At 48.9% G+C, this 25,392-nt stretch overlaps 1 protein-coding gene across 2 annotated transcripts in view; it reads right to left on the bottom strand.

Annotated features, from left to right (window-relative positions):
• TMEM67 (transmembrane protein 67) overlaps positions 1 to 25,392 on the bottom strand; it is a 663,651-nt gene that overhangs the window by 48,674 nt on the left and 589,585 nt on the right. For both annotated transcript variants that reach the window (XM_069220469.1, XM_069220470.1), the window contains exon 27: positions 11,517 to 11,659. In XM_069220469.1, coding sequence (XP_069076570.1) covers positions 11,517 to 11,659 — 143 coding nt within the window. The remainder of the gene's footprint in view (positions 1 to 11,516; positions 11,660 to 25,392) is intronic.

The following is a 25,392-nucleotide window of genomic DNA, read 5'->3' as shown; positions in this document are numbered from 1 at the left end:
CGCGGAACGCGTTGGTCTAGAAGTTCCAGAAAGTGAAAAAAGACTCGGAGGGGGTCCCGGAGTCAACATAAAAGAATATATAAATAGAGATCAGCAATGAGCGTTAGTCTGACAGTATCAGACAATAAAATAGGACTCCAAAAAAATGAAAAATAAGAAGAGATTAGTAATCGTCTGCACATGGCCTCGTGAGGTAAAGAATGGTATTTTGAAGAGATAATGGATGCCACAAAATTAAAATTATTGATCAAAAAAGACAAAAATTACTAAATAAAAATCACATAATCATGCTGGGTAGATAATCACTATCTTGGATGCAGTTCATGTAATAAGGTACTGCACACAGGGTGTCCAATTTACACAGCCTCTCCACCTCTTTGGTGCACTGAAGAGAAAGAAAGATGGAAGGATAATACACTGGCCTATATGGAATGCAGTGACCACCTTAGGTAAGAAGGATGGGAAGGTGCAAAGGACCAAACTACCCTGATGGGAAACGGTGAAGGGTGGGCAGAGGACCTGAAACTCACCAACCCTACCAACAGACATAATTGCTAACAAAAGAAAAGTTTTTACAATAAGAAGTCAAACGGGCGAATGGGCATCCTTAGAATTGAGATGCCAAAGCAAAATTCAATATCTCAGAGGAACAATAATCTTAGAGGGTGGAAACTAGTGAAATAAATTGCTTAGAAACCCCACAAGTGGTGATTTATTGATAGTGTTGATAGTGTTGGTCAGGAAGATTAATAAATGTACACAGAGTTGTCAGGTAACATTTAACTATAGCCACCGTCAGTCTGTAGAAGGCAGTACAAATCTCAAGAAGTCAGAAAGGTCAGATCTAAGAGGATTAATGATTCTGGACTCACACCACTGCATGTTGTGGCGGCTTGTGTGGATGGGTTTGATGGGTTTGATAGCTGACTTTCTGGTCACCAAGATGATCATACAACCTCATTTAGAAGGCAAAACATTTTTAGCTGGCAACAGCAGTGTCTGGGGATTGGAGGGTAGAATCTGACAATCTTGCTGCACCAGCAGGTGCAATCTCAGTTGGGGGAAAGAGTGAGCTGAAAGCAGAGTGCAAACAACTTGTGTACCATATCCTCCTTGCCCATTCTGGAACAATCAGATGCATATGCTCCTCCTGCACTTTCTACAGTACTCTGGACAGGAGCAAGATCATGAATGCTTGTAGAAGGCCCGAGAGCCAGCATAACCTGACAACATCCCACAAGAAAACATCCAACAGGAAAAATATGACAGAAGAATGAGGACACTTTCTTTTCCAAGCTGTGGTGAAGATATCCACAAATTGAAATCCCAATATAGAGAATTGTTATAGCACTTGCTTGTGATATTCCACGAAGAGATGTTTCAGAGCACCTGCTTGCACACTGAGCAAGTGTGCAAGATGGAATGCAACTGGTTGCTGCCACTGCCTCCTCAAAAGCCACTGAAGAACTCAGATCCAACTGGCATGAAGTGTCAAATAGATGCAGGAGGCCCAACAAGCACAAGTCTGGTATTCAAGCTTGAGTTAAATATATCAAAATTCTAAGGATTCTCTAAGGAGGAGGAAAGATCTTCATAAGGGTTGTATCAGGCACTGCCCTATTAAAGCTCAGGCTCTGCGTCAAAGTCAGATAGGACTTCTGGCTGTTGCATTGGCCCAAGCCATGGAAAAGATCCTTCACCAGCAAGTCATCCAAGTATGAGAATACAAGGACTCCTTATCTTGACAACCCCCATCACCCACATGCTGATGTGTATGTGTAGACCTGTCACCATTCTGAAAAGGAGAGTTGGAATCCCCACTGTGAACCTGAAATAGCACTGGTGAGTGAGGGGGACTCCTAAATGTCCACAGACCTCAATTATTATCCCGAGCTGAAGCCCAGCATTACTTGACTAATGAACAGCATTTTTAACTTTTCCTAACAGATGAACAGGTTCAGAAGTTGGAGATCCTCAATAGGTCTCAGACCCCTTGTTTCTTGGGAACAGTTGAACAAGTTACTTACCTTTGGTAACGCATTAACTGGTAGACACTACCTAGCTGAGGATTCCTTAACTTTGTTTTTCCCAGGTGAAGCTGGATCTGGCAACTTTTGCTGTGCAATACTACTTCTGCGCACTGCTGGGTGGCTCAATTCATCACTAGAAGTGAGGTTGCAGTCACCTATAAAGGCGCCACCCAGGCACGTGGGTGTCAGTTACTTATATCATAACTTTCCATGCCAGAAGCGCAGAGCCTTGACAGGAACTGGTGCAATGTGAGTCAAAACTAGGGCCCTAAAAAATGGTTCACCATAACCCTAGTAACAAGTCCGGAGAGATGAGAGGCATGGGTGTGTAAGGAATCTGCAGCTAGATAGACTCTCTACCAGATAATGTGTTATCGAATGTAAGTAACTTGTTAATCTGGTAGAGATTTATAGATGCAGAATATTTACCTTTGATTAGATGCCCAAGACATATCTTCCTAGCGGTGGTCTGCGGACAATGTTTTTAGACCAGAAAGCCCTGCAGGAGTGAACGGACAAAATGCCCTTCCCTGCGACCTGACTGTCCAGGCAGTAATGTCTGGCAAATGCCCAGGACTGGGACTCCATGAGCGAACACAGTGGTCACAGCTTTTCCCCTGTAGAATGGGCCCTTAAGCCCTCAGGAGGCTGCTTTTTAGCCAGGGTGTAGCAGATCTTAATAAAGAGAATGACCCAGCATTAAACGGTCCTTTTCTGTACTGCCTTTCCCTTCTTTGCTCCTTCATACCCCACAAAGAGTTGGTCATTCACCCGGAACTCTTTTGTGCAGTCAAGGTAGAATGATAACGCTCTTTTTGGGTCCATCCAGTGGAGTCTCTCCTCCTCCTATAAGGGATGTATGGGAGCAAAGAAGATGGCAAGGTGACAGTTTGACCCAGATGGAATGGGGTCACCACCCTGATAAGGAAAGAGGCACTGGTGTGCAGCACTATCTTTTCTGGATACACTGTGAGATATGGCGGCTTAGATGCTAAGGCCTGTATCTCAGTCACCCTCCAGGTAGATGTTATTGCCACTAAGGCTGTCTTGATGGTAAGCAGTGGGAGGGAACAATTGTGCAGTGGCTTGAAGGGAGTGCATATGAGGTATGTGAGAACTAGACTGAAGTATGACAAATGGCGTTGGGGGAACAAATTTACAAGCCCTTTAAGAAACCTGTAGGAAAGTGCCCTCTTTCTTGGCATGGTTACCCCCATTTTCTGTCTGTTGTCAGTGTGTTTGACTGTGTCCACTGGGATCCTACTAACCAGGACCCCAGCGGTTATGCTCTCTCCCTTGGTAACTGTACCCTTTTCCCACACTTGGCATACTGGTCCCCCCACGTAAGTCTCTAGTATATGGTACCTAAGTACTCAGGGCATTGGGGTTCCAGGGGATCCCTATGGGCTGCAGTACTTATTCTGTCACGCACAGGGAGCCCATGCAAAGGATTCTGCAGGCCTGCCATTGCAGTCTGCGGGAAATGGGTGCATGTACCCTTTTTTACAACAGGTCACTGTACCAGGTCACTATAACTCACCTCTATGGTAGGCCCTCTCAGCCCAGAGGGCAGGCATGCAGGTAACTGTGTGCGAGGGCACCCCTGCACTAGCAGAGGTGCCCCCACAAACTCCAGATCCATTCGCCTGGACTCTGTGTGTGCGGGGACCCCATTTTACGCACGTACTGGACATAGGTCACCTGCTCTGGCGCGAAACTAAACAATGGAAAGGGGAGTGACCATTCCCCTGTCCATCACCTCAGAGCTCCTCCAGAGGATCCCTGGGTTCTGCCATCTTGTTTCCAAGTTTGGCAGGGAACTCTGGGAGCATCTGAATGGCCAGTTCAGGCAGGTGACATCAGAGCCCCCTCCTGATAGGTGCTTACCTGGCTATTTCGGGGCTATTTAGGGTCTCTCTGTAAGGGTGGGTCCTCAGATTCAGCTTGCAAAATTACAGCAGCACTCTTCTGCAACCTCCACTTCGACTTCAGGCCACAGGAACCGCGACTGGACCCTCCAGGAACCGACAACGCTGCAATCCACGAGGAACACTCTTCTGCAACATTGTTTCCATGGTCCCTGCCAGCACTGCAACATTTTCACGGCCGTGCATCCTCAGAAGACGGCAACTCTTCAGCCTGCACTAGAAGAAAGAAGGAATCTCCCTTGGAGTTAAGGAGTCACTCTCCTATATCTGCAGGCACCTACTGCAAGAAAACTGGCTGCGTGGATTCCTTCTCCTGCTGAGCTGCGTGGATCCTGCATGATGAGTGGTTCCTTCGGTCCTCTCTACCAGCTGTCCAACTTTAGTGGAGGTAGGCCTTTGCCTTTCCAAGCAGGACAGTACCCTGTGCACTGCGTATCTTGCAGCTGCCAAGGCTTGTTGGTATTTCCTCCAAGGGATCTTCATATTACGTGCAGCACCAGCCCCCAGCACTCCTTCCTGCAAAGCACAGCCTTCTGCGTGGTTCCCCTGCGATACAGGTTCCCCTTTTGTAGTGCTGCATGGTCTTCTTCTGCAACTCCTATGTCCCCGTTCTGTGGGACTCCTGTGGGTGCTGCCTCTGCTTCTGTGGGCCTTCTGCGATGCCGAAGGTCCCCTCTGACTCCCCCTCCTGGGTCGAGTCCTCCTGCACCTTACTGGTCCCCGGAAGTACCTCTTTTCCACTAACCGCAAATTTGCCTTTGCCAAGGCTTGTTGGTGGAATTCCTGCACCAACACCCATCTGCAATCTTCACTCCAGCTTGAGACATCTTCTGCATCCATCAGGAACTCTTCTCCGGCTCCAGGAATGCAGTGCTGACCTGATCTTCATCATTGTAGACCAACTCCTGCAAGTACAGCTACTCCTCCTGCACTCCAATGTGACTTTTGAACTTGGTCCCCTCTCTCCGCAAGTCTTCTTCTCCAGAAATCCACTGTTGGTTTCTTGCAGTCTTGTCTTGGTGTCTTATTTTCTTCATTTTCGCCCTTTTGGGTGGTTTGGGGAAATTCCAGTGATTTACTCCTGCTATCCTGGCCGCTCATGTGGGGGTGAGGGGGGGGGAGCGCGTGGTCTTGTGGTACTTACCTCTGTGGTTTTCTGGTACCTCCAGCTCCCCTCTACATATTCCACTTAACTGGGTGGGAGTGCTGCATTCGCATTCCATTTTTTTAGAATATGGTATGGGCTCCCCCTAGGGCCACTATTATCTATATTTGCACTGTTTTCTATAGTTTTCTATGCCTATAGACTTCTCTGTACAGTAACTTACAAATCTTTGCCGGAACGCCTGGCTGCCAAGATAATGTTACATACTTCAGGAGGAAGGTCGAAAGTGGTCAACTGCAGCCGCTCAATTTCCACACACGAAGGCACAACGTTGACAGGTTCGGGTGGAGGACCCACCCCTGCTGCAACAGAAGACCCTCCCGAAGGGGTAGCCTGATTGTAAGATTGATGTTCGTTTTCAGAAGCTCGGGATACCAGATTCTCTGTGCCCTGTCCGGGGCCGCAAGGATTACTTGTGCCCGATTGTTCTTGATCTGAATGAGAATTCTGGGCAGGAGAGGTAAAGGCAGAAAGGGGTATAGGAGGCCAGAGCTCCACTTGCAACTAAAAGCATCACCGAGTGAGTGCCACCTTGGAGTACAAGTTACTTACCTTCGGTAACAAAATATCTGGTAGAGACATATTCTAGTTGCAGATTCCTTACCTTAGAATTTTCCCCCAGGCGTCAGACTGGATCTGGAGATTTTTTCTTCAAGCAATACTCTTGCGCGTTGGTAGGTGGCGTTGGTCGACTCCGCAGGCGTCATGGTCGCCATGATGACGTCAGGAGTAGTACACAGACGCCGCCCTCACGCAGTGATGTCAGTTTCTTTTAACTTTCCACGCCAGAGCGCAGAGCCGCTAAAAACACTGATATTGGTGCGCTAGAGCTAAGGACCTAAAAGGGAGAATCCCTGTCCCTAGAAATCAGTTCGCAAGCGGGGAGGATGGGTGGGCGGTAAGGAATCTGCAACTAGAATATGTCTCTACAAGATATTTTGTTACTGAAGGTAAGTAACTTGTACATCTGATAAAGACTTCTAGTTGCAGATTCCTTACCTTAGAATAGATACCCAAGCAATGCCATCCTCGGTGGTGGGCTGCGAACCAAAATCATACTAGGAAGTCCTGCACGACCGAACGACCAAAGTAGCTGTCCTGACGGACCTGACTGTCCAGGCAGTAATGTTTAGCAAACGTGTGCAGGGATGCCCACGAAGCTGCCTGACAGATATCCAGGACAGGAACTCCGCGTGCTAACGCAGTGGATGCAGCAGTGGCCCTGGTAGAATGAGCCCGCAAGCCTTCAGGAGCTTGCTTTTTTGCCAAAGCGTAGCACATTTTGATGCAAAGAAGCACCCATCGAGAGATGGTACGTTTCTGCACCACCTTCCCTTTCTTCGCACCCACATAGCCAACAAAGAGTTGATCGTCCACCCGGAAGTCTTTAGTACGATTGAGGTAGAACGCCAACGCTCTTTTTGAGTCCAGACGGTGGAGTCTCTCCTCCTCATGGGAAGGATGTGGAGGTGCGTAGAAGGTAGGCAAAGTGATGGACTGGCCTACATGAAACGGTGTAACCACCTTAGGAAGGAAGGAAGCTCTAGTGCGTAACACCACTTTGTCGTGGTGTACGAACAAGTACGGAGGCTTTGAAGAAAGGGCCTGAAGCTCACTCACCCTGCAAGCAGAGGTGATGGCGATAAGAAAGACAGTTTTGAATGTGAGGAGCCATAAGGAACAATTATACATAGGCTCAAAGGGAGTACATATCAAGAAAGTAAGCACAAGATTAAGATCCCACTGAGGCATGATGAAGGGAGTGGGAGGAAATAAGTGGGTGAGCTCCTTTAAGAACCTACTCACAAGAGGAGATTTAAAGAGTGAGGGCTGATCAGGAAGCCTAAGAAAGGTGGAAATGGCAGACAGATACCCCTTAAGGGTGCCCAATGCAGAGTCCTGCTGCGCTAAGGAAAGAATGAATAGAAGAACCTCTGAAAGAGGGGCAGATAGGGGGTCAACAGATTTGTTGGTGCACCATGCCACAAATTTATTCCAACGACAGGCATATACAGTTTTAGTCGAGGGACGTCTGGCTGCCAAGATAACATTGCAGACTTCGGATGGAAGGGCAGATGCCGTCAACTGTTGCCGCTCAATCTGCACGCATGAAGGCGGAGGTTGGACAGGTTCGGGTGGAGGACCGTCCCCTGCTGCTGCGACAGAAGATCCGCCCGAAGAGGCAGTCTGAGTGGAGGATCGATGGACATGCTCAGAAAATCGGGATAACACACTCTTCGAGACCAGTCCGGAGCCACCAAGATAATTTGGGCCTGGTCGCTCTTGATCTTCTTGAGAACTCTGGGCAGAAGAGGGATAGGCGGGAAGGCGTAAATAAGGCTGGAGTTCCACAAAAAGCGTCTCCGAGCGAGTGCCGCCTTGGAAACTTCAACGCGCAAAATAGCGAAAAAGGCAAACAGATCTAACCACGGATCTCCCCACATGAGAAAGAGACCTTGCGCCACCTCCGGATGGAGACGTCATTCGTAATCGACAGTGCGTCGGCAGATGAGCTTGTCTGCTCTGGCGTTGAGAGAGCCCACCAGATGTTGAACCATCAGGGTAATGCCCTGATGTTCCAGCCATGTCCAGAGGCGTAGTGCCTCCTGACATAGGGTCCAGGACCATACCCCGCCTTGTTTGTTGGAGTATCACATGGCGGTAGTGTTGTCCGTGAACACCTGCACCACTTTCCCTTTGAGAGAGGGAAGGAATGCTTTCAACGCAAGTCTGATCGCTCGGAGCTCCAGCATATTTATGTGGAGTCCCGACTCCGCCGGAGACCAGAGGCCTCTGATCTCCACCTCTCCCATGCGGCCGCCCCAACCCAGAAGCGTCACATCTGTCACTATTGAGAGATCTGGTTATGGAAGGGAGAGGGATCTGCCATTGACCCAATTGGGATTCAAAAGCCACCACTGCAGGTCTTTCGCAGTCCCCTCTGAGATCTGGACCATGTCGGAGAGATTCCCCTGATGCTGCGCCCACTGGAACTTCAAGTCCCACTGCAGAGCCCGCATATGCCACCTGGCATGTGTAACTAGCAGGATGCAGGAGGCCAAGAGGCCCAGCAGCCTCAGAGTCTGTCTCACCGAAACCCAAGACCAAGGCTGAAAGATCGGAATCATAGCCTGAATGTCTTGGACTCGCTTTTGGGGAGGATAAGCCCGAAACCGCACTGTGTCCAGAACTGCCCCAATAAAAGGGAGCATCTGAGAGGGAGTCAGGTGTGACTTCGGCACGTTGATAGTGAACCCCAGCTGGTGCAGGAGGTTCGCCGTAGTCTGGAGGTGTGAGACCACTGTCTGGGGCGAAGGCGCCTTCAACAGCATGTCGTCTAGGTAGGGGAAGACTGAGACCCCTAACCTGTGCAGATGAGCTGCAACCACCGGCATCACTTTCGTGAACACCCGAGGGGCACTGGTAAGGCCGAAAGGGAGCATGGTAAACTGAAAGTGCTCGTGACCTACCACGAATCGTAGGTAACGTCTGTGGGCAGGCAGGATGGGGATGTGGAAATAAGCGTCCTGCAAGTCCAACGCTACCATCCAGTCTTCTGGGTCCAAGGCAGACAGAACCTGAGCCAGGGTGAGCATTCTGAACTTCTCCTTCTTGAGGAAGTAGTTCAGGTCCCGAAGATCTAGGATAGGGCGCAAACCTTTGTCCTTCTTTGGTATCAGAAAGTAGTGGGAATAACAACCACGACCTACTTCTGGCCCAGGGACCCTTTCTATAGCTCCCTTGGCCAAGAGAGCTGCGACTTCCTAGCGGAGAAGTACCAAATGATCCTCCAAAATGGGATGGAAGGTTGGTGGCATGTGTGGTGGTGCGGATTCGAAAGGGAGGGAGTAGCCCTTCCGAATTATTTGCAAAACCCACCCGTCGTGGTGATATGTTCCCAGTGGGGCAGATGATGGCGGATTCTGCCTCCTACTGGGCGGGAGTGAGGGGACGGACTTGGAAGGTTTGGAGGCTGCAGCAGGGGCAGGGGTGGACTGGACAGACCTCTGGTTCCCTGTCCCACGACCTTGTGGGATTCCGCGCACCCGGCCACGCATAGACTGTCCAGCGTGCATGGCCCGGTGGCTGGGTTGAGGACGCGACAGGGCGACCCTTCCGTGGCCACGAAAGGGACGAAAAGCGGACTGTTGGGGGGGTGTGGTGGCAGAAAGGCCAAGGGACCGAGCCGTAGCCCTAGACTCCTTGAACCTCTCTAAGGCAGAGTCCGCTTTGTCTCCGAAGAGACGGGTGCCATCAAAGGGCATGTCCATGAGTGACTGTTGGACATTCCCCGAAAAACCAGAAGTACGTAACCAGGCATGGGGCCTCAAGGCCACTGTCGTAGCAACCGATCTGCCCAGAGAGTCGGTCGTATCCAGCCCACAACGAATGGTGAACTTTGCCGCGTCTCTCCCGTCTTTGACTGCTTGGGAGACGATAGCACGGGCCTCCTCGGTATCTGCGGCAGCACTTGCGCAACCGTATCCCACCGGAGCAGAACCTGAAGGCCCCTCGGCCAAGCCCGTTGGGCCCGTAGGCGCCGTATCGGGGTCAGCACGCCCAAAGATGAGGAGCATGGCCTAGTAAAACTCTGAGTTGGTCGGGGGTCGCTCCGGCTCCGGGATACTCGGGGAAGCGTGGAGAAGACCCAGGCGTAGGCTCCGAGGACGGAGGCCTACTTTGTTGACGCTTGTCCCGCGTCACATCGGCCGAGCGACAGGGTGAAGTCGGAGAGCGATGGGACTTCTTCGACTTCTTCTTTTTCTTACCGTGACCTGACGATTTAGATGACGACGAGTGGTGGTGGCTCCGCGACCGATCTCAAGACCTTCCTCTCGAGCGAGATCGGGACTTGCGCAGAGTCGAGTGCCGGGCCACCATCAGCTTTAGGGACTGCTCCCTCAAAGCCTTCGGATGCATCGCCCGGCACTCGGAGCACGACTTCGGGTCGTGGTTGCGCTCGAGGCACCACAGAGAGACACGATGAGGGTCCGTCACCGACATCATGCGGTGGCAGTCCTCACAGGGCTTGAACCCGGTCTTCGGGGACATCCTCGACGCACCAAGTTTGCACCAAAAAAGTCGACAAAACAGTCAAATTTGGCCAAAAAATAGCTGAGGGTAGCTCTCTCTTGGATCAGCGCTTGGCGTGGAAAGAAAAGAACTGATGTCACTGCGCGAGGGCGGCGTCTATGTACTACTCGAGACGTCATCACAGCGACCACGACGCCTACGGAGTCGACCGATGCCACCTACCGGCGCGCAAGGGTATTGCTTGAAGAAAAAAATCTCTGGATCCAGTCTGACGCCTGGGGGAAAATTCTAAGGTAAGGAATCTGCAACTAGAAGTCTCTATCAGATAACTCCAATATGCAGTACTTGACAGAAAGAGCCTGCAAGCTCACCCACACGTCTAGCCAATAATCTGTTTGGGTTCAATAAGTCGTACTTTGAGATATTATTAAAGAAAATATGTAAATAATAATTAATAAATAAGGTTTTAGAACATATGGATGCAAGGAATGAACAATTCCATGTTAAATTAACATTGTGGTAGCCACTTATTTGGAGGATATTTGGATTATTTGGAGGACACACTCCATCGTGTTTTGCTCCTTACAGAGTTTGAAACCTGTCTCAAGAGGTAAATTTCCCTTGCACACTGTAAAGTTTTAAGCTGAAAACTGTCAAGAATAAACCAGAGGTAGCACAAGATCTGCATGTGGTGGAGCGGAAAGAAAAGAACTGACATCAGCTGATGACAGTGTCACCTATCTAGGCCAGCACATCACTGCCAGAGAGGAACAGCGTCAGTGCAGAGTTGCACAATACCACCTACCAGCATGCATAGGTACTGTTCAAAAGTTTTCGGGTCCAGTCTGATACCTAGCGAATAATCCAAAGGTGAGGAATCTGCAGCAAGAAGTCTCTATGAGAAATGGATAGCTTTCTCCCAGTCTAAACATGCTTGTAAAATTAAAGGCACAAGATCTTCACTGCTATTGTCACCATCAGCATGGCTTGAACACAGAACACCACAGGCTGCCGCTGCTAAACAAATGACAGAAAGGCATTTAGAAAGTGGGCAGAATGGAGCCTGTAGTACAGAACTACTGAGTGAGAGAAGCAGTTTGCAATTTGCACCAAGTAGTTGAATAAAAGAGAATGCCATAGGCGTGCTTTTGTGTGGGGGGGAAAGCGTAGATGTTTGCTGAGAACACGTGCATGCGAAGAACTGGCTTCACAAAGCTTTGGATTCACCAGAGACATCTCACAGAGACTTCCCACAATAAACTGAAACCTCTGATATTTTTCCTTTCAGATGTATCCCGCTACATGTCTGCAGACAGAAGATGAATATGATTTAAAATAAAGATTAAAAAATAGGCTCACCTCTTGCTGCGTGTACGTAAGTACAGCTGCTAGAATAAAGTTTTGCGATGCTAAATCCACAACTGAAAAAAATAGCATGTCAAAGATAAAGAGTGTAGATTCATTGCCGTAGAAAAGGGCATCACTAAAAGAATGACTTTCATCTGGAAGAAAAAAAAAGATGTTTATGTAAATTGATCATTTAGTTATAGGTGTCTATCACTATTTATTAATTCATGTGATTCATATAGCTCATCATTATGGGCAGTGCACACACCAACCCTAATGCAGTTACTTGCTGTCTTACTACAGTTTTTATCAAATGTACATACACATTGTAAATTAGAACTACTAAATGTTGGAAGCGTCACTGAAGGCAACATGACTGAGGACAGAACCTACATGAATATATCCTTTGGCCTAACATTTCAAAGTCTCTATCCCTCAACCCTCAGTTGAGTTTCTCAGTCCCTCCCAAAGAAAAGGGCAGGATTGAAGAGTCATCCATAGCGAGCTAGGGGTTGAGAAGATATGCTCACAGGTTTAGAGGGGAGGATATCCAGTGACTAAGAGGAATGATCCCACAGGAGGGAACATCCCACAAAGGTCAGGCCCATCACCAGTCTTCTGCATCCAATGCTGGTCTCTCCCTTCCTGTGGGAGTCTCTTTTAGATGTATCCATCACAGCCTTAGAGGCTCCTGACCAGGGAATGTTTTATTTGACTATTCCGCCCTTAATATTCTAAAAGCTTTACACACCTCTTTTAAGGAGGCTATACTGCTTAAAGAATTGGCAATTAATTGGAGGTAGGTCTTTGACAATGTTGAAGCAAAATTAACAGCTGAATTGCAGCTGAGTGGTCACACAAAATTGATAGATGTACAAAACATTGCTTATGGGTGTAATGGAAAATGCTACTTACTTTGTAACCATCTGTTTGTAGCGTTTACTGACACAGAAAACATTTTACATCAATACCATTTGTAGCTGTAGATACCAATGCTCTGTCTGGACTGTAAATCATTTTCTCTCCAAAGTGGTGCCTGGAGAGCTGACAATGCAGATTATTTTTAACAATGTTCTTAGGACAGCCTGGTCAACCAAATCCTTTTGACAGGCTACAATATCCACAAACCCATGCTCTGTAAATGTGTATGTAATTGGCCAAGTGGAGTCCTTGCCAATATAAACTAAAGGAATGTTACCCAGGAAATTCAAAGTGGCACCCTTTTTAAGTGCGGAATAAGCCCTACAGGGGATACAGTGTCCAGTTGGGCTTTAGCATAGCTAGTTTGGATGCACTTTACAATCCATCTTGCAATACCCAGTTTAGAGATTGGGTGGCTCATGCAGATTGTGGCAAAGGCTACAAAAGAATGATTGGACTTACAAACTCAATGTAATATATGAAGACCTTGTTAACATCTAGGTAGTAAAGTACCCTTTCTGTAATGGACTCTGGTTGTGGGAAGAAGACAGCCTGTTCAATGGTTTGGTTGATGTGGACAGATAAGACAACCTTTGGAAGAAACTTGGTTAGTTTGAATGACTACCCTAGCCTTGTGAAGCTGAAGAAAATGTTACTTACCTGCAGGAACAATCTTTCTGGTGGACACTCTAGGGCTCAGGACACTGTTGGCATTGAAAGTGAAGCCAGGCAACCCCCACAAAAGCAATAAAATGCCTGCAGTGGCGCATCAACGTAATTTTTTCCAAGCTTCTGAGGTGAGAGGGGAGACTGACACTGATGAAGAATTGCAGTACTAAATTATTGGAACATAGGATCTTATTAACTTTCCTTATATCTCATTCATCCAACGAAGAGGCGGGGAGTGGGGTCGTTGGGGAATTTGCAGGTAGATATAGTATCCACCAAGAAGACAGTTACCATAGGTAAGTAACTTTTTTTTTCTACTGGATACTTCTACTTCCAGGAACAGATTTAATAGAAAACTCCTGCCCAGGAGGAGGGTTGATGAATGGTTAGACAAAGAATGACGGACCTGACAAAGTGTCCATCCCTTTGCACCTCTGTATCCAGAAAGTAATGCTCAGCAAAGGTGTGCAAGGAAAAAATAAGTTACTTACCTGTACACTGTGGTTCTCCAGTATTGATATCTTTCATAGATTCACATGCTTAAATCTTCCCCATTGTCATGGTGGGAGTCCCACGGAAATAATAACAAGCAGTGCTTTACACAAGCACTGAAAGCCATAGAGAAGCACAGTGATATTGGCCACCAATTCACATTATTTTGTTAGAATCAAACTTCAAACAAACAGAGCCCAGGCCCTCAAGCACTCTTCCCCTGCAGGGCCACCATGCCTCATATTTTGAGCACAAGCGTTAAAGAACAAGTTACTTATCTTCGGTAACAAATTATTCTGGTTGCAGATTCCCTACCTTAGAATTTCCCCCAGGAGTCAGACTGGATCTGGAGATTTTTCTTCAAGCAGTATCCTTGCGCGCTATCAAGTGGCATTGGTCAACCCCGGGGTGCGTCGTTGGCATTGTGTTCGCCGTGGTGATAGTTGTGTATAGGCATCACCCCAGTGCGCTGATGTCAGTTTCTTTTCACAACTTTCCACGCTTGTAGCGCAGAGCCATGAAGGACACTGATATTGGTGCGCCAGAACTAGGGCCCTGAATAGGAGTCCTGGCCCTAGAAATCAATTCACAAAGCGGGGAGGATGGGTGGGCCGGTAAGGAATCTGCAATTAGAATATGCCAGATAATTTGTTACTGGAGGTTTTTAAGTATCTTGTTCATCTGATAGAGACTTCTGGTTAGAATAGACACCCAAGCCACACCATCCTCGGCAGTGGGCTGCGATCCAAGATCAGACTAAAAAGTCCGGCAGAACCGAATGGCCAAAGTAGCCGTCGCTGTGGGCCTGACTGTCCAGGCTTTGTGAATGTGTGCAGAGACAACCACGCTGCTGCTTGGCAGATGTCCAGGACCGGAACTCCGCGTGCCAATGCTGTGGTTGCAGCAGTTACTCTGGTGGAATGAGCATGCAAACCCCGAGGGTTTGCTTCTTTGTGAGAGCCTAGCACTTCTTGATGCAGAGGACAACACATTGAGAGATGGTCCGTTTATCCACTGCCCATCCTTTATTCGCACTCACATAACCTGCAGAGAGTTGATCGTCCACACAGAAACCTTTTGTATGGTTGAGGTAGAACGCAAATGCTGTTTTTGGAACCAGACAGTGGAGTCTCTCCTCTTCATGAGAAGGATGTGGGAGTGCTTAAAAAGTTGGGAAAGTGATAAATTGGCCTACATGAACGGGTATGACCACTTTAAAGCGAACCACCACGAAGCACCACTTTGTCAGGATGGACAGACAGAAATGGGGGCTTCGAAGAAACAGCTTTGAGCTCACTCACTCTGCGAGCAAAGGTGATGGCAATAAGGAAAGCGGTTTTCAGTGTGTGGAGGCGCAAGGGACAATTATGTAGTGGCTCAAAAGGAGCTCACATAAGTAAGTACCAGATTCAAATCCCACTGCGGCATTATGAACAGGGTAGGTGGGAACATGTGAGTGAGTCCATTAAGAAACCTCTCAACAAAGAGATATTTGAATAAGAAGGGTTGATCTGGCAGACTGAGGAAGGCAGAGATGGCTTTAAGGGTGCCCAAAGCAGAGCCCTGCTGGACAAGAGAGAGGAAAAACGGTAGAACCTCAGACAGAGATGCAGAAAGGGGAACAGATTTGTTGGTACACCATGCCACAAATTTCTTCCAACGACAGGTGTATACCGTTTTGGTGGAAGGATGCATGGCTGCCAAGATAACATTACAGACTTCAGGCGGAAGGTAGAAAAATGTCAACTGCCACCAGTCAAACTCCACGCAAGAAGGCGGAGACTGGACAGGTCTGGGTGGAGAACCATCCCCTGCTGCTGCAACAGAAGATCCTCCCAAAGGGGCCGTCTGATCAGAGGACTGCTGGCCATGCTCAGAAGCTCGGGATACAATACCTTTTGTACCCAGTTCGGAGCCACCAAGCTTACTTGGGCCCGGTCGTTCTTGATTTTCTTCAGAACTCTGGGCTAAAGTGGTATTGGCGGAAAGGCGTAAAGGAGGCCAGAGTTCCACCAAAGACAAAAAAGCTTTGCCAAGTTAGTGCTGCCTTGGAAATTCCAATGCGCAAAACAGCTCACATTGTGCGTTTTCTGCTAAGGCGAACAGATCTAACCAAGGCTCTCCTCAATGCTGAAAGAGACCTTGATCCACTTCCGGATGGAGACGCCATTCGTGATTGACCATGCATCGACGGCTGAGTAAGTCTTCTCTGGCATTCAGAGTGCCCGCCATATGTTGAACCACTAGGGATATGCCCTGAAGTTCCAGCCATGTCCAGAGGCACAGAGCCTCTTGACAAATGGTCCACAAGCCCACTTTGCCCTACTTGTTTCAGTACCACATGGGGGTGGTGTTGTCCGTGAACACCTGCACTACTTTTCCTTGTAGAGAGGGAAGGAATGCTTTGAATAAAAGCCTGATCGTCCTGAGCTCCAGAAAGTTAATGTGGAACCCGGACTCTGCTGGAGACCAGCTGCCTCTGATCTCCGCCTCCCCCATTTGGCCGCCCCATCCCAGGAGTCAAGCATCTGTCACTACTGTGTGATCTGGTTGGGGATGGGAGAGGGATCTGCCTATGACCCAATCTCGATTCGAAAGCTACTACTGCAGATCTTGTGCAGTTCCCTCCGATATCTGGACCATGTCGGAGCCCAGTGGAACTTCAGGTCCGATGGCAAAGCCCACATATGCCATCTGGCATGTGTCACCTGAGCGAATGCAGGAGGTTCATCGTAGTCTGGAGGTGGGAGACAACAGCCTGGGGAGAGCTCGACTCCAACAGCCAGCTGAGGTATGGGAAGACTGAAAACCCCTATCCTGCGCAGATAAGCTGTGACCACCAGCATCACTTTCGTAAACACCCAAGGGGCGCTGGTAAGGCTGAATGGGAGCATGGTGAACTGAAAGTGCTTGTGTCCTACCACAAACCACAAGTAGGGTCTGTGGGAAGGCAGGACAGGAATGTGAAAATAGGCGTCCTGCAAGTCCAATGCTACCATCTAGTCTCCAGGGTCCAGGGCATGGAGGGATGAAGGGGTAGTTTCGAAGGGAAGGAATCCAGGATAGAGGCTGAAACATTGGTATCATAGCCTGAACATGCTTGACTCGCCGTATGGGAGGATAAGCAAGAAACTGCACCAGGTCCAGAGCAGCTCTGATGAAAGGGACTGTCTACGAGGGAGTCATGTGTGACTTTGGCATATTGATTGTGAACCTCAGCAAATGCAGAAGGTCCGCTATAATCCGGAGGTGGGAGCCGACAGCCTGGGTGAGCTTGGCTTCAACAGCTAGTTGTCGTGATAGGGGAAGACTGACATCTCTGATCTCCACAGATGAACTGCGACCACTGCCATCACCTTGAACACCCTAGGGGTGCTCGTAAGGCCAAAAGGATGCATAGTGAACTGAAAGTGCTTGTGGCCTACTGTAAACAGCACCTAATGTCTCTGGGCAGGCAGGACGGAAATGTGAAAATATGCGTCCTGCAAGTCCAACAATATCAACCAACCTCTTGGGTCCAGGGGAGACAAGACCTGAGCCAACATGAGCATTTTGGATTTCTCTTTCCCGAAGAAGAGGCTGAGGGTTCAAAGACCTAAATTACGGCGAAGGCCCTTGTCTTTTTTGGGAACCAGAAAGCTGAGGGAATAGCAACCACTGCCTACTTCTGCCACCACAACCCTCTCTATGGCGCCCTTGGAGAAGAGAGCTGTGACTTCCTCATGGAGAAGGGACCGATGATCCTGCATTAGCCGGTCATATGATGGTGACATGGAGAGAGGGGTAGTCTTGAAGGGAAGGGAGTAGCTCCTTCAGACAATCTGCAAAACCCACCTGTCTGTTATTATGGACTCCCATCATTAGGGCAGGTGATGGTGTATCCTGCTGCCAACTGGACGCCCATGGTGGTAAAGGGGCAGACTAGGAGGGTTTGGGGGCTGCTGCAATTGGGGAGGTGGCGAACTGACCAGACCGCTGACCACCTGATCCATGAGGTCTACGGGTACAGCACCCTTGTCCACGCAGAGACTGAGGAGAATGGGAAGCATGGTGACTAGCCAAGAACTGGCATGGCTGGAAGGCCCTTCCATAGCCACGAAAGGAGCAAAATGCAGATTGTGGGGGCACGCCACGAGGCCCAAAGACCTCGCCATAGCCTGAGAGTCCTGGAAGTGTTGGGAAAAATGGGTGCCATTGAAGGGCACGTCCATAAGGGAAGCTTGGACATCCCAGAGAAAGCCAGACGTCCTCAGCCAGGCATGGCACCTCAGGGCCAGTGTCATGGAAACCACTCTGCCTAGCAAGTCGGTTGTGTGAAGTCTGTAACAAATTGTGAACTTTGCTGCATCTCTCCCATCGGCAACAGTCTGAGAGAGTACAGCTCAGGCCTCCTCCAGAACTTGTGGCATCACTTGTGCAACTGTGTTCTAGAGTATGGGGAGATCGGCCCAATAGGCATGTGGCGTTCACGGACCGCAATGCCAGGCTGGCGGAAGAAAACCTCTTTTTCCCAAATGAGTCCAGCCATTTGGATTCCTTAACCTGGGGAGCAGTACGGAAAGCACCTTGGGAGGTTGAGGCTTGGACCACCAAGCTATCAAGGGTATGGTGCTGCGTGAGGAATCTTGGGTCCGCAGGCGCGAGGCAATGGCAGCAGGCAATTGTCCTATACACAGGAGCACCTGTGCTGGATTTGGACCAGGCACCCAAAAGGACGCCCATAAATGCATCACTGAACAGGAGTAAGGGTTCAGATGTGGAGACTCTCTGTTGCTGCAATTCGGTCAAGAGATTATTCTTGACTGCCACCGAGGGTAGTTGAAGGTCTAGTAACTCAGCTGCCCTTCGCACCACCATTGTGTAGGAAGCTCCTCCTTCAGAGCCATGGTAGGGGGAGAAAGTATACCAGTATCTGGAGAGGTATCCAGTCCACTGGCTTCACCCATATTCTCATACCTGTCCATTCCTTCCTCAAGGGGCTAGTATTCTAAAGGGTCTTCTCTCGAATCAGCGTTGGCTGTCACAGAAAGCAAAGAAGTGGTGTCACTAGGCCTGGGTGGTGCTTATATAGGTACTGCAACTTCACTTCTGTAGCGGCCAGCATCAGACATGAAGCCAATCAACCCCACCTACTGGTGCGCAGGGGTACTGCTCATAAAAAACCTTCCGGATCCACTCTGATACCTGGGGAAAATTCGAAGGTAAGGCATCTGCAGCTAGAAGTCTCTATTAGATAGAGAATGATGAGGAGCCTTACATCTGGAACACTTCTTCTCCTCATATTTCCGCTTGTTTTTGGCCGAAGAGAAGATGGAGAGCGGGAATGGTGCCTGAAGCGCTTCCAGGATCGATGTACATTCTTGGCCCTGGCAACGAAGGGTTTGGCCTCCTGCTCCTTGATGGTCATGAGGTGCAATCTGAGGCATGAGGAGCAAGACCTGGATTCATGGTTAGAACCTAAGCTCTATAAACAGACTATGTGGAGGCTCATAATGGACATCTGTCCCTCACAATCCATTAGGGTTTAAACCTAGACTTCTTGGAAGTAGACATGATACTGCAAAAGGAATTTTGTGGGAAAATTCCTCAGAGAGTGAAGCTCCAGATCTGTGTTGAATGTGCAGGAAAAAGGCAACTTGTATTGAAGCTCTGAGTCAGGTACTTTATGGCATTGGTGGCATCACCTAAAGTCACTTCCAGCGTCAATAAGGTCCCGCAACTACTACTGGCGACCTCGTTGCTTTAAAGTTTTCTGGATCCAGTCTGACGCCTGGGGTTTAATCTAAAGGTGAGGAATCTGCTGGTAGAAGTGTTCATCAGAATGAACGATTTTTGTATTGTAAGAACTGGGAGCTTGCTAATATGTCTGAGAAAGCTGACTGGTACCGGGAAAGCCACCGTCTAAGACAAACTGTAAGTCACAGGAGTGCAGAGAGTCGAAAGATTGACTCATGAATCATGTGAAAACCACGTTAAGGTTCCACACAGGGGCAGTAGGCATCCTGGAAACTATTCCTTCTTTGAGGCCATTCTTAAAATTCTTAAGGACAGGGACACTGAGAAGTATTTTGTAAGTATGCTGCAGATGCTGTAAGGTATCTGAAAGTGTAAGCAAGCCTGGCTTGTACAAATGAAGAAGGCAGCAGACAATCTCCTGTACAGAGACTTTAAAAGCCTCAAACTATTTGGAGGTACATTAGTGCATGTATCATTCCATTTACCTGCATAACAGTCGGACCTAGTCAGCTTGTGTATCTCCACTTAATACACCTACACTTTCTCTGATCTGTGAGGTAGCAAAACTTTAGGAAAGCAGGTGAGAAATCACTAGATTCAGCTGTCTGGTGTCTGAACTGGTCATGATGCTGAGAGAGATGGTCCATCCTCAGTAGGAGCTTTGCATCGGGCTGACAGACACCTCCAGGAGCTTTTGGTTACAGGGCTGTCTTGCCAAGGCCACTGCTACTAGGACGAGAGTCATGGACAATTGCCTCATCTTCGTCATTACATACGAGATGAGGGGGAGAGAAGGAAAAGCATAGAAAAATATCAGTTCATAGTACATTGACCATTGATAGACGGTGCAAGTTGCTGAAGGCAAATTTTTGCCACATGTGTTTTCACAGGCGGAGTACAGGTCGATGGTCGGAGTTCCCCACCAATAAAAATAGTTGTGGAAGTCTTGTTGGTGAAGTTCCCACTCATGAACTTGAAGATGAGTCCTGGTGAGCAATTCTGCAAAGTCATTTTCCACCCATGGCAAATGCTCTACCAACAGGTGAATGTTGTTGAGAATTTCCCAGCGTCAGATCTCTCGAGCCAGTGCAGAGAGCTAAGAGAAGTGTGTTGCCCCACTTCTGAGCGTAGTGCATTGCTGTCATGTTGACTGTCTTAATGAGGACAGTCTTAAAAATGAGCTTAAAGAATTCCCTGAGGGATAAGCACATGGCTAGAAGTTCCAGCTACTTAATGTGCAGTCCTAGGTACCAGAGGGCCCAGACAGGTCCAGGTGCCTTGTATGGCCAAGTCCTTGAGGTGAGCACCCTAACCCCACGAGGAATAAGTCAGTGGTAATGGTTAACTGTGGAAAAGGGTCTAGAAAAGGCAACAGCAAACAGTGCTAAGCCCTGGCCATTAACAACACTAGATCCTGCCTATGACCATTGCTTAACAAGGCATTCCTGTAGTGGTCACATGTGTAATCTGGCATGTGGCACTTTTACAATGCAGAGGACATCACCCCCAACAGTTATCCAAAACCTTACAGTGAGAGGACATTGTTTCTGAAAAAGAGGCAGCAGTTGGTGGAAGGCCATCACCCTCTGGATGTAGGGGTATGCTTTCCCTGTGACAGTGTTTCGTACAGAATGCAGAAACAGCTGGATCTGTTGGGGCTGGAGGTGTGCTTTCATGATACTGATGGTCAACCCTAACCTGTGGAGAAAGGACACTGCTGCCTGAATGTGTGCTAAGGATTGTCGCCTGTTGCTGCTCTTGATTTACTGGTCGTCCAAGTATGGAAAGACGTGTATGGAGTTTCTGTACACCTGCGGAACTACTATTGCTAGGCACTAATTTGTGAACCCCCTTGGAGCTGTAGCAACCCTGAATGGTAACACCTTGAACTAATAGCGTTGTCCACTTACAATGAAATGATACTGGTGGAGTGCTGGGTGGATGCCCACCAAAACAAGCCTCTTTCAGAGACAGAGTTGACATGCGGTCCCATTGACGGAGCAGGGGGATGATGTTTTGCAAGGTATTTATGTGAGAGTGCACAAAGAGGATTAATTTGTTCAATAGCCAGGGGTAATAGACTGACTGGAGGGAGACACAGAGTTAGTGAACTCCTTTGCCTCACTTGGGGGGGGGGGGGGGGACGCTGGTTCGATGGCACCCTTGGCAAATAGCGCCTGATCTCTTCCTCAGAACACTGAAGGTGGTCTGGGCTGAGGATATGGTGGTGGGGTGTAATGTTGGGTAGCACACCGTGAAATCCAACACAGTATCCTTTTTGTACAACTGAGAGCACCCACTGATCTGAGGTGAAGTCATTTTACTAAGGAAAGAAGTTCTTCAGCCTTCTTCTGACAAATGACGTGTGATTGGGGGAAGATGTTGGGAAGTCATTGTTTGCTGCTGAGATGCCTTGGCTAAAGTAAACTTTGCCAAAGCACCTGACTTTAGCCAGGGCGTCCTTGTAGCCTCCCTTTAGTAGGATCTTGGCCTTGGGGGGGTTAATGATTGCAGGAGGAAGCTTAATTTTGGTTTCCTGGGTGTAACAAATAACGCCTTCTTGGACTCCTTAAATGTATAAATAGTTAACCTTGGCATTCCCTTCAACATGGGAAGGTACTGAACTGTCCTGTCTACCTTGGATAGTGTCTCCACGAGGAAGTCATTCTCAACCTGCACAACAAATATTTTTTACTTTTCGGTGCTGACAGCACTCTCAATGTCAGTATGATAGGCAGCAGTACTGCCGGGAGGAGAGGCCTTGGTATGACAATGGACTAGGCCAGTCTCCTCAGGGAGACCAATCACATAGTCCTCCTGTAGGTATTCTCTCTCCCCAGGCATAATGTGCCCATCATATGGGTCCTGTTAGGGTCTGCTGGGCTTGGAGTCAGTGTCCTACAGCTTGTGATGGGAGTGAGGGTGGAGGTGGTGTTGTTGGTAGTGAAGGCAAAGGTGGAGGGCTAGTAACTGAGTGTCTAACCCTCTTTGGGGGTAGGAGGGCTTGAAACAGGGATCGTCATCTAAGGCCAGTCTGCACTTCTTCAGGATTCAAAGTATTGTTGGACCGGAAGAGTTTCTTTAGTTTTGAGTCCAGGACATCAAAGAGTCTCTAGAAAATGGAGCATTTTTTGGTGTCCTATCTCTGTATCAAGGGAAATTGTGTTGCCGGCTTTGATACTGTTCTGGTGTGACTTTCAGTGTCAATTTTGGCTCTGAGTAAATCTTTTCAGATCCTCGACTGGCAGGAAAAGAGCAGTGCAGCTCAGCAGATAGGAGTGTGAGTCGGAGGATCCAGACTCAAAGGTTTGGGGCTCAAAGTCAGGCTCTCTTGGGTGCAGTGCTTAGTGCTTTGGTGGTCGAGATGGACCCTGTAGCCCCTGAGGCAATAAGGCCCATGCAGCCAACCCTGTTTTTTTTTCTGCAGTTTGAGGCGGCACCTGCTTCATCACTAGCACTTGTTCCTCTGCCTCTGAAAACAGGGCTTTGGAACTCTTACTGCCTTGAGCCTCTGAGATACCAGATGGGCCAGCCTGCACCTCTTCGACACCAGACAAGTCTTCCAGTTAGATGTCGGAGGTGTTGAGGAAAGCTTGCCACTGCATTCTGCAGTGAGCCAACTGCTGTTCTTGCCCATTTCAGTGGTTCTTCATATAACTGAAGGCACAAGAGATGTCATAGGAAATTTTGTTGTGCAGTGGCGATAGGCGAAGATTGCAGAAGCCATGGTAGTCACTAAAGGAGTAGTTGGTGTTCAATCTAGAGCAAAAGTGGAAGGGTGATATAGGAAAGTAGCATCTTTCTGGCATAGTTACCCACACTTTTGTGCCTGGTGTCAGTGTGTTTTGACTGTAGTACACTGGGATCCTGCTAATCAGGACCCCAGGGTCAGTGTTCTCTCCCCTAAATTTAATTGGTAAGTGCATTTCACACCCCACAATTGGCATGCTGGTGTACCCCTGTACATCCCTACTATATGGTACTTAAGTAACCAGGGTATTGGTACATCAAGGGACACCATGGCTGCATGTACTATGCTACCCATGGAAGCCCATGCTAACTGTGACTACAGGCCTGCCATTGCAGCCTGTGTAAAATGGTGCATGCATCTTTCACTCCAGATATAAGGAGTGCCTTATATCATGGTCACTACACTCTGACCCCTAACGTAGGCCCTACAGCCCAAGGGTAGGGTGCATGGTTCTAAAAGTGAGGGCACCTCAGCATGAGCAGAGGTGCCCCTACAAACCCCAGACTCCATTTTGTAGGCTTTCGAAGTGCGGGGAAACCATTTTGAGGTATGTAGTGGACACTGGTTAACACGAGTTGTCCAACTACATAATGGCGTCACCAAACCTGGTCATATTTGGTATCAAACATGTTGCAATCATGTAACTACACTGATTCCAGTGCTACATGCATGACACCATGTATGCTGGGGGTTCCCTAGGGAATCACCCATGTCTGCCAGCACAGCCTTGCAGGGTCTGCATGCCAGCCTGTGCTGCTGCCGACCCCAGACACCGTTCTGCCCTCCTGCTGCTGAGCCTAACTCGGACAGGGGAAGGCACAACAAAGGATTTCCTGTAGAGGAGAGGTGTGACCACCTCTCTTAGAAATAGGTGTCTCTGGGCTGGGGGAAGGGCTGCCTCTGAGCGCCACCTGACTGGTTTGAAGGACACATTTGGTGCCCTACTTGCATAAACCATTTAACTCCAGTGCAGAAGCCCCCGGCTCCCGCTCTGGCGTGAAACCACACTAAGGAAAGGGGAGTGACCCCCCCACCTCCAACTCCTCCCCTAGGGAAGTGCCCAGAGCTCTACCAGGTGGCCATTTGATTCTGCCATCTGGGAAATAAGATGTGCAGAGGCCCTGGGAGCATCTGGCAGGTTAGTCCATCAGGGTGACATCCCTGTCCCAATAAGGGGGTCACTGCAGAAAGTGTTCAACCCCTTTCCTGGGTTACTGAAGGGCTCCCCTGAGGATGGGGCATTAGATTCACCTGTGGAGTTGCAGATAGTCCTCAGACGGTTCCAGAGGCAAGACACTTCTGCAACCTGGACACTGGAACCACTGCTGGTCTTCGCTGGAACTGATAGCAAAATTGTAACTAGTAGGAGGGCTCCTACTGCATCTTTGTTTCCAAGTTCTGCAAGAATTCTGCAACGTCTGTGGCCGTGCATCCTCCAGAGTCAAAAGGACTCTGCCTACACTTAGGAAAGCAAGAAGGAATCTCCCTTGGAGCGAAGAGTCACTCTCCTGCATCCGCAGACACCTCAGCGTCGACGACTGGTTTGTGGATCCTGCCACCCATGGACTCTTCAAGGCCCTACAACACAGGTGATGGTTCTTTGGTTCTCCAGAGGTCTGACCTGCCTTCTTTGCAACCGAGAAATCTGTGGTCCCTCACTGGAGCTGCTTGACTGGAATCCCTGGGCACCACATCTGTTTGCCGTTGCCAAGGCTTGTGGGCTCTTCAGTCTGAAGACCTCCTAGCTCCAAGAAACCCGAGCCTCCTGCACTCCAGAGCTCCAAGAACGACGTCCTTCCTGCAACTCCTGGGACGCGGGTATCCATCTTCACTGTGCTGATGAGGCCTCCCTGCGACTCCATGTGCCTGCTGCCAGAGGGTCCTCGTGGGGGCTCCAATGCTTCCTGTTGGCTCTCCTGCTTGCTGAGGGCTGGCCCATCTTACCTGCAAAAGATGAGTTGCCTGGACCTTGCTGGTCCCCAAAATCTGCAACACTCCATGTTACACTTTCTTGCATTTCCCAAGGCTTGTTTGTGGCCCAGCTGACCACTGACCCCTCTGCAATCAGACAACCGGCATGGGCCAGCTCGTGGACAACTCCTGGAATCTTCTTGCATTGTCTGGGCTCCGCAGCTACACTTCCTCGACCATCATCCATCAGGAAAGCCTCTCCAAGAAGGGAGTGCATTGCCATCCTGCATAGCCTGAACAACTCCAAATGGTCTGGACTCTGTCCCCTCTTTCCTTAGGTCCCTTTCTTCCGGAATCCACACCTGGGTTCCACCGACCTGGTCCACCACTAACAACAGCAGCTGGACA

The sequence above is a fragment of the Pleurodeles waltl genome, chromosome 2_2 (assembly GCF_031143425.1).
Source record: "Pleurodeles waltl isolate 20211129_DDA chromosome 2_2, aPleWal1.hap1.20221129, whole genome shotgun sequence".
NCBI lineage: Eukaryota > Metazoa > Chordata > Amphibia > Caudata > Salamandridae > Pleurodeles > Pleurodeles waltl.
Note: the sequence above shows the minus strand (reverse complement) of the source record. Positions and strands in the feature narration are given on the sequence as shown.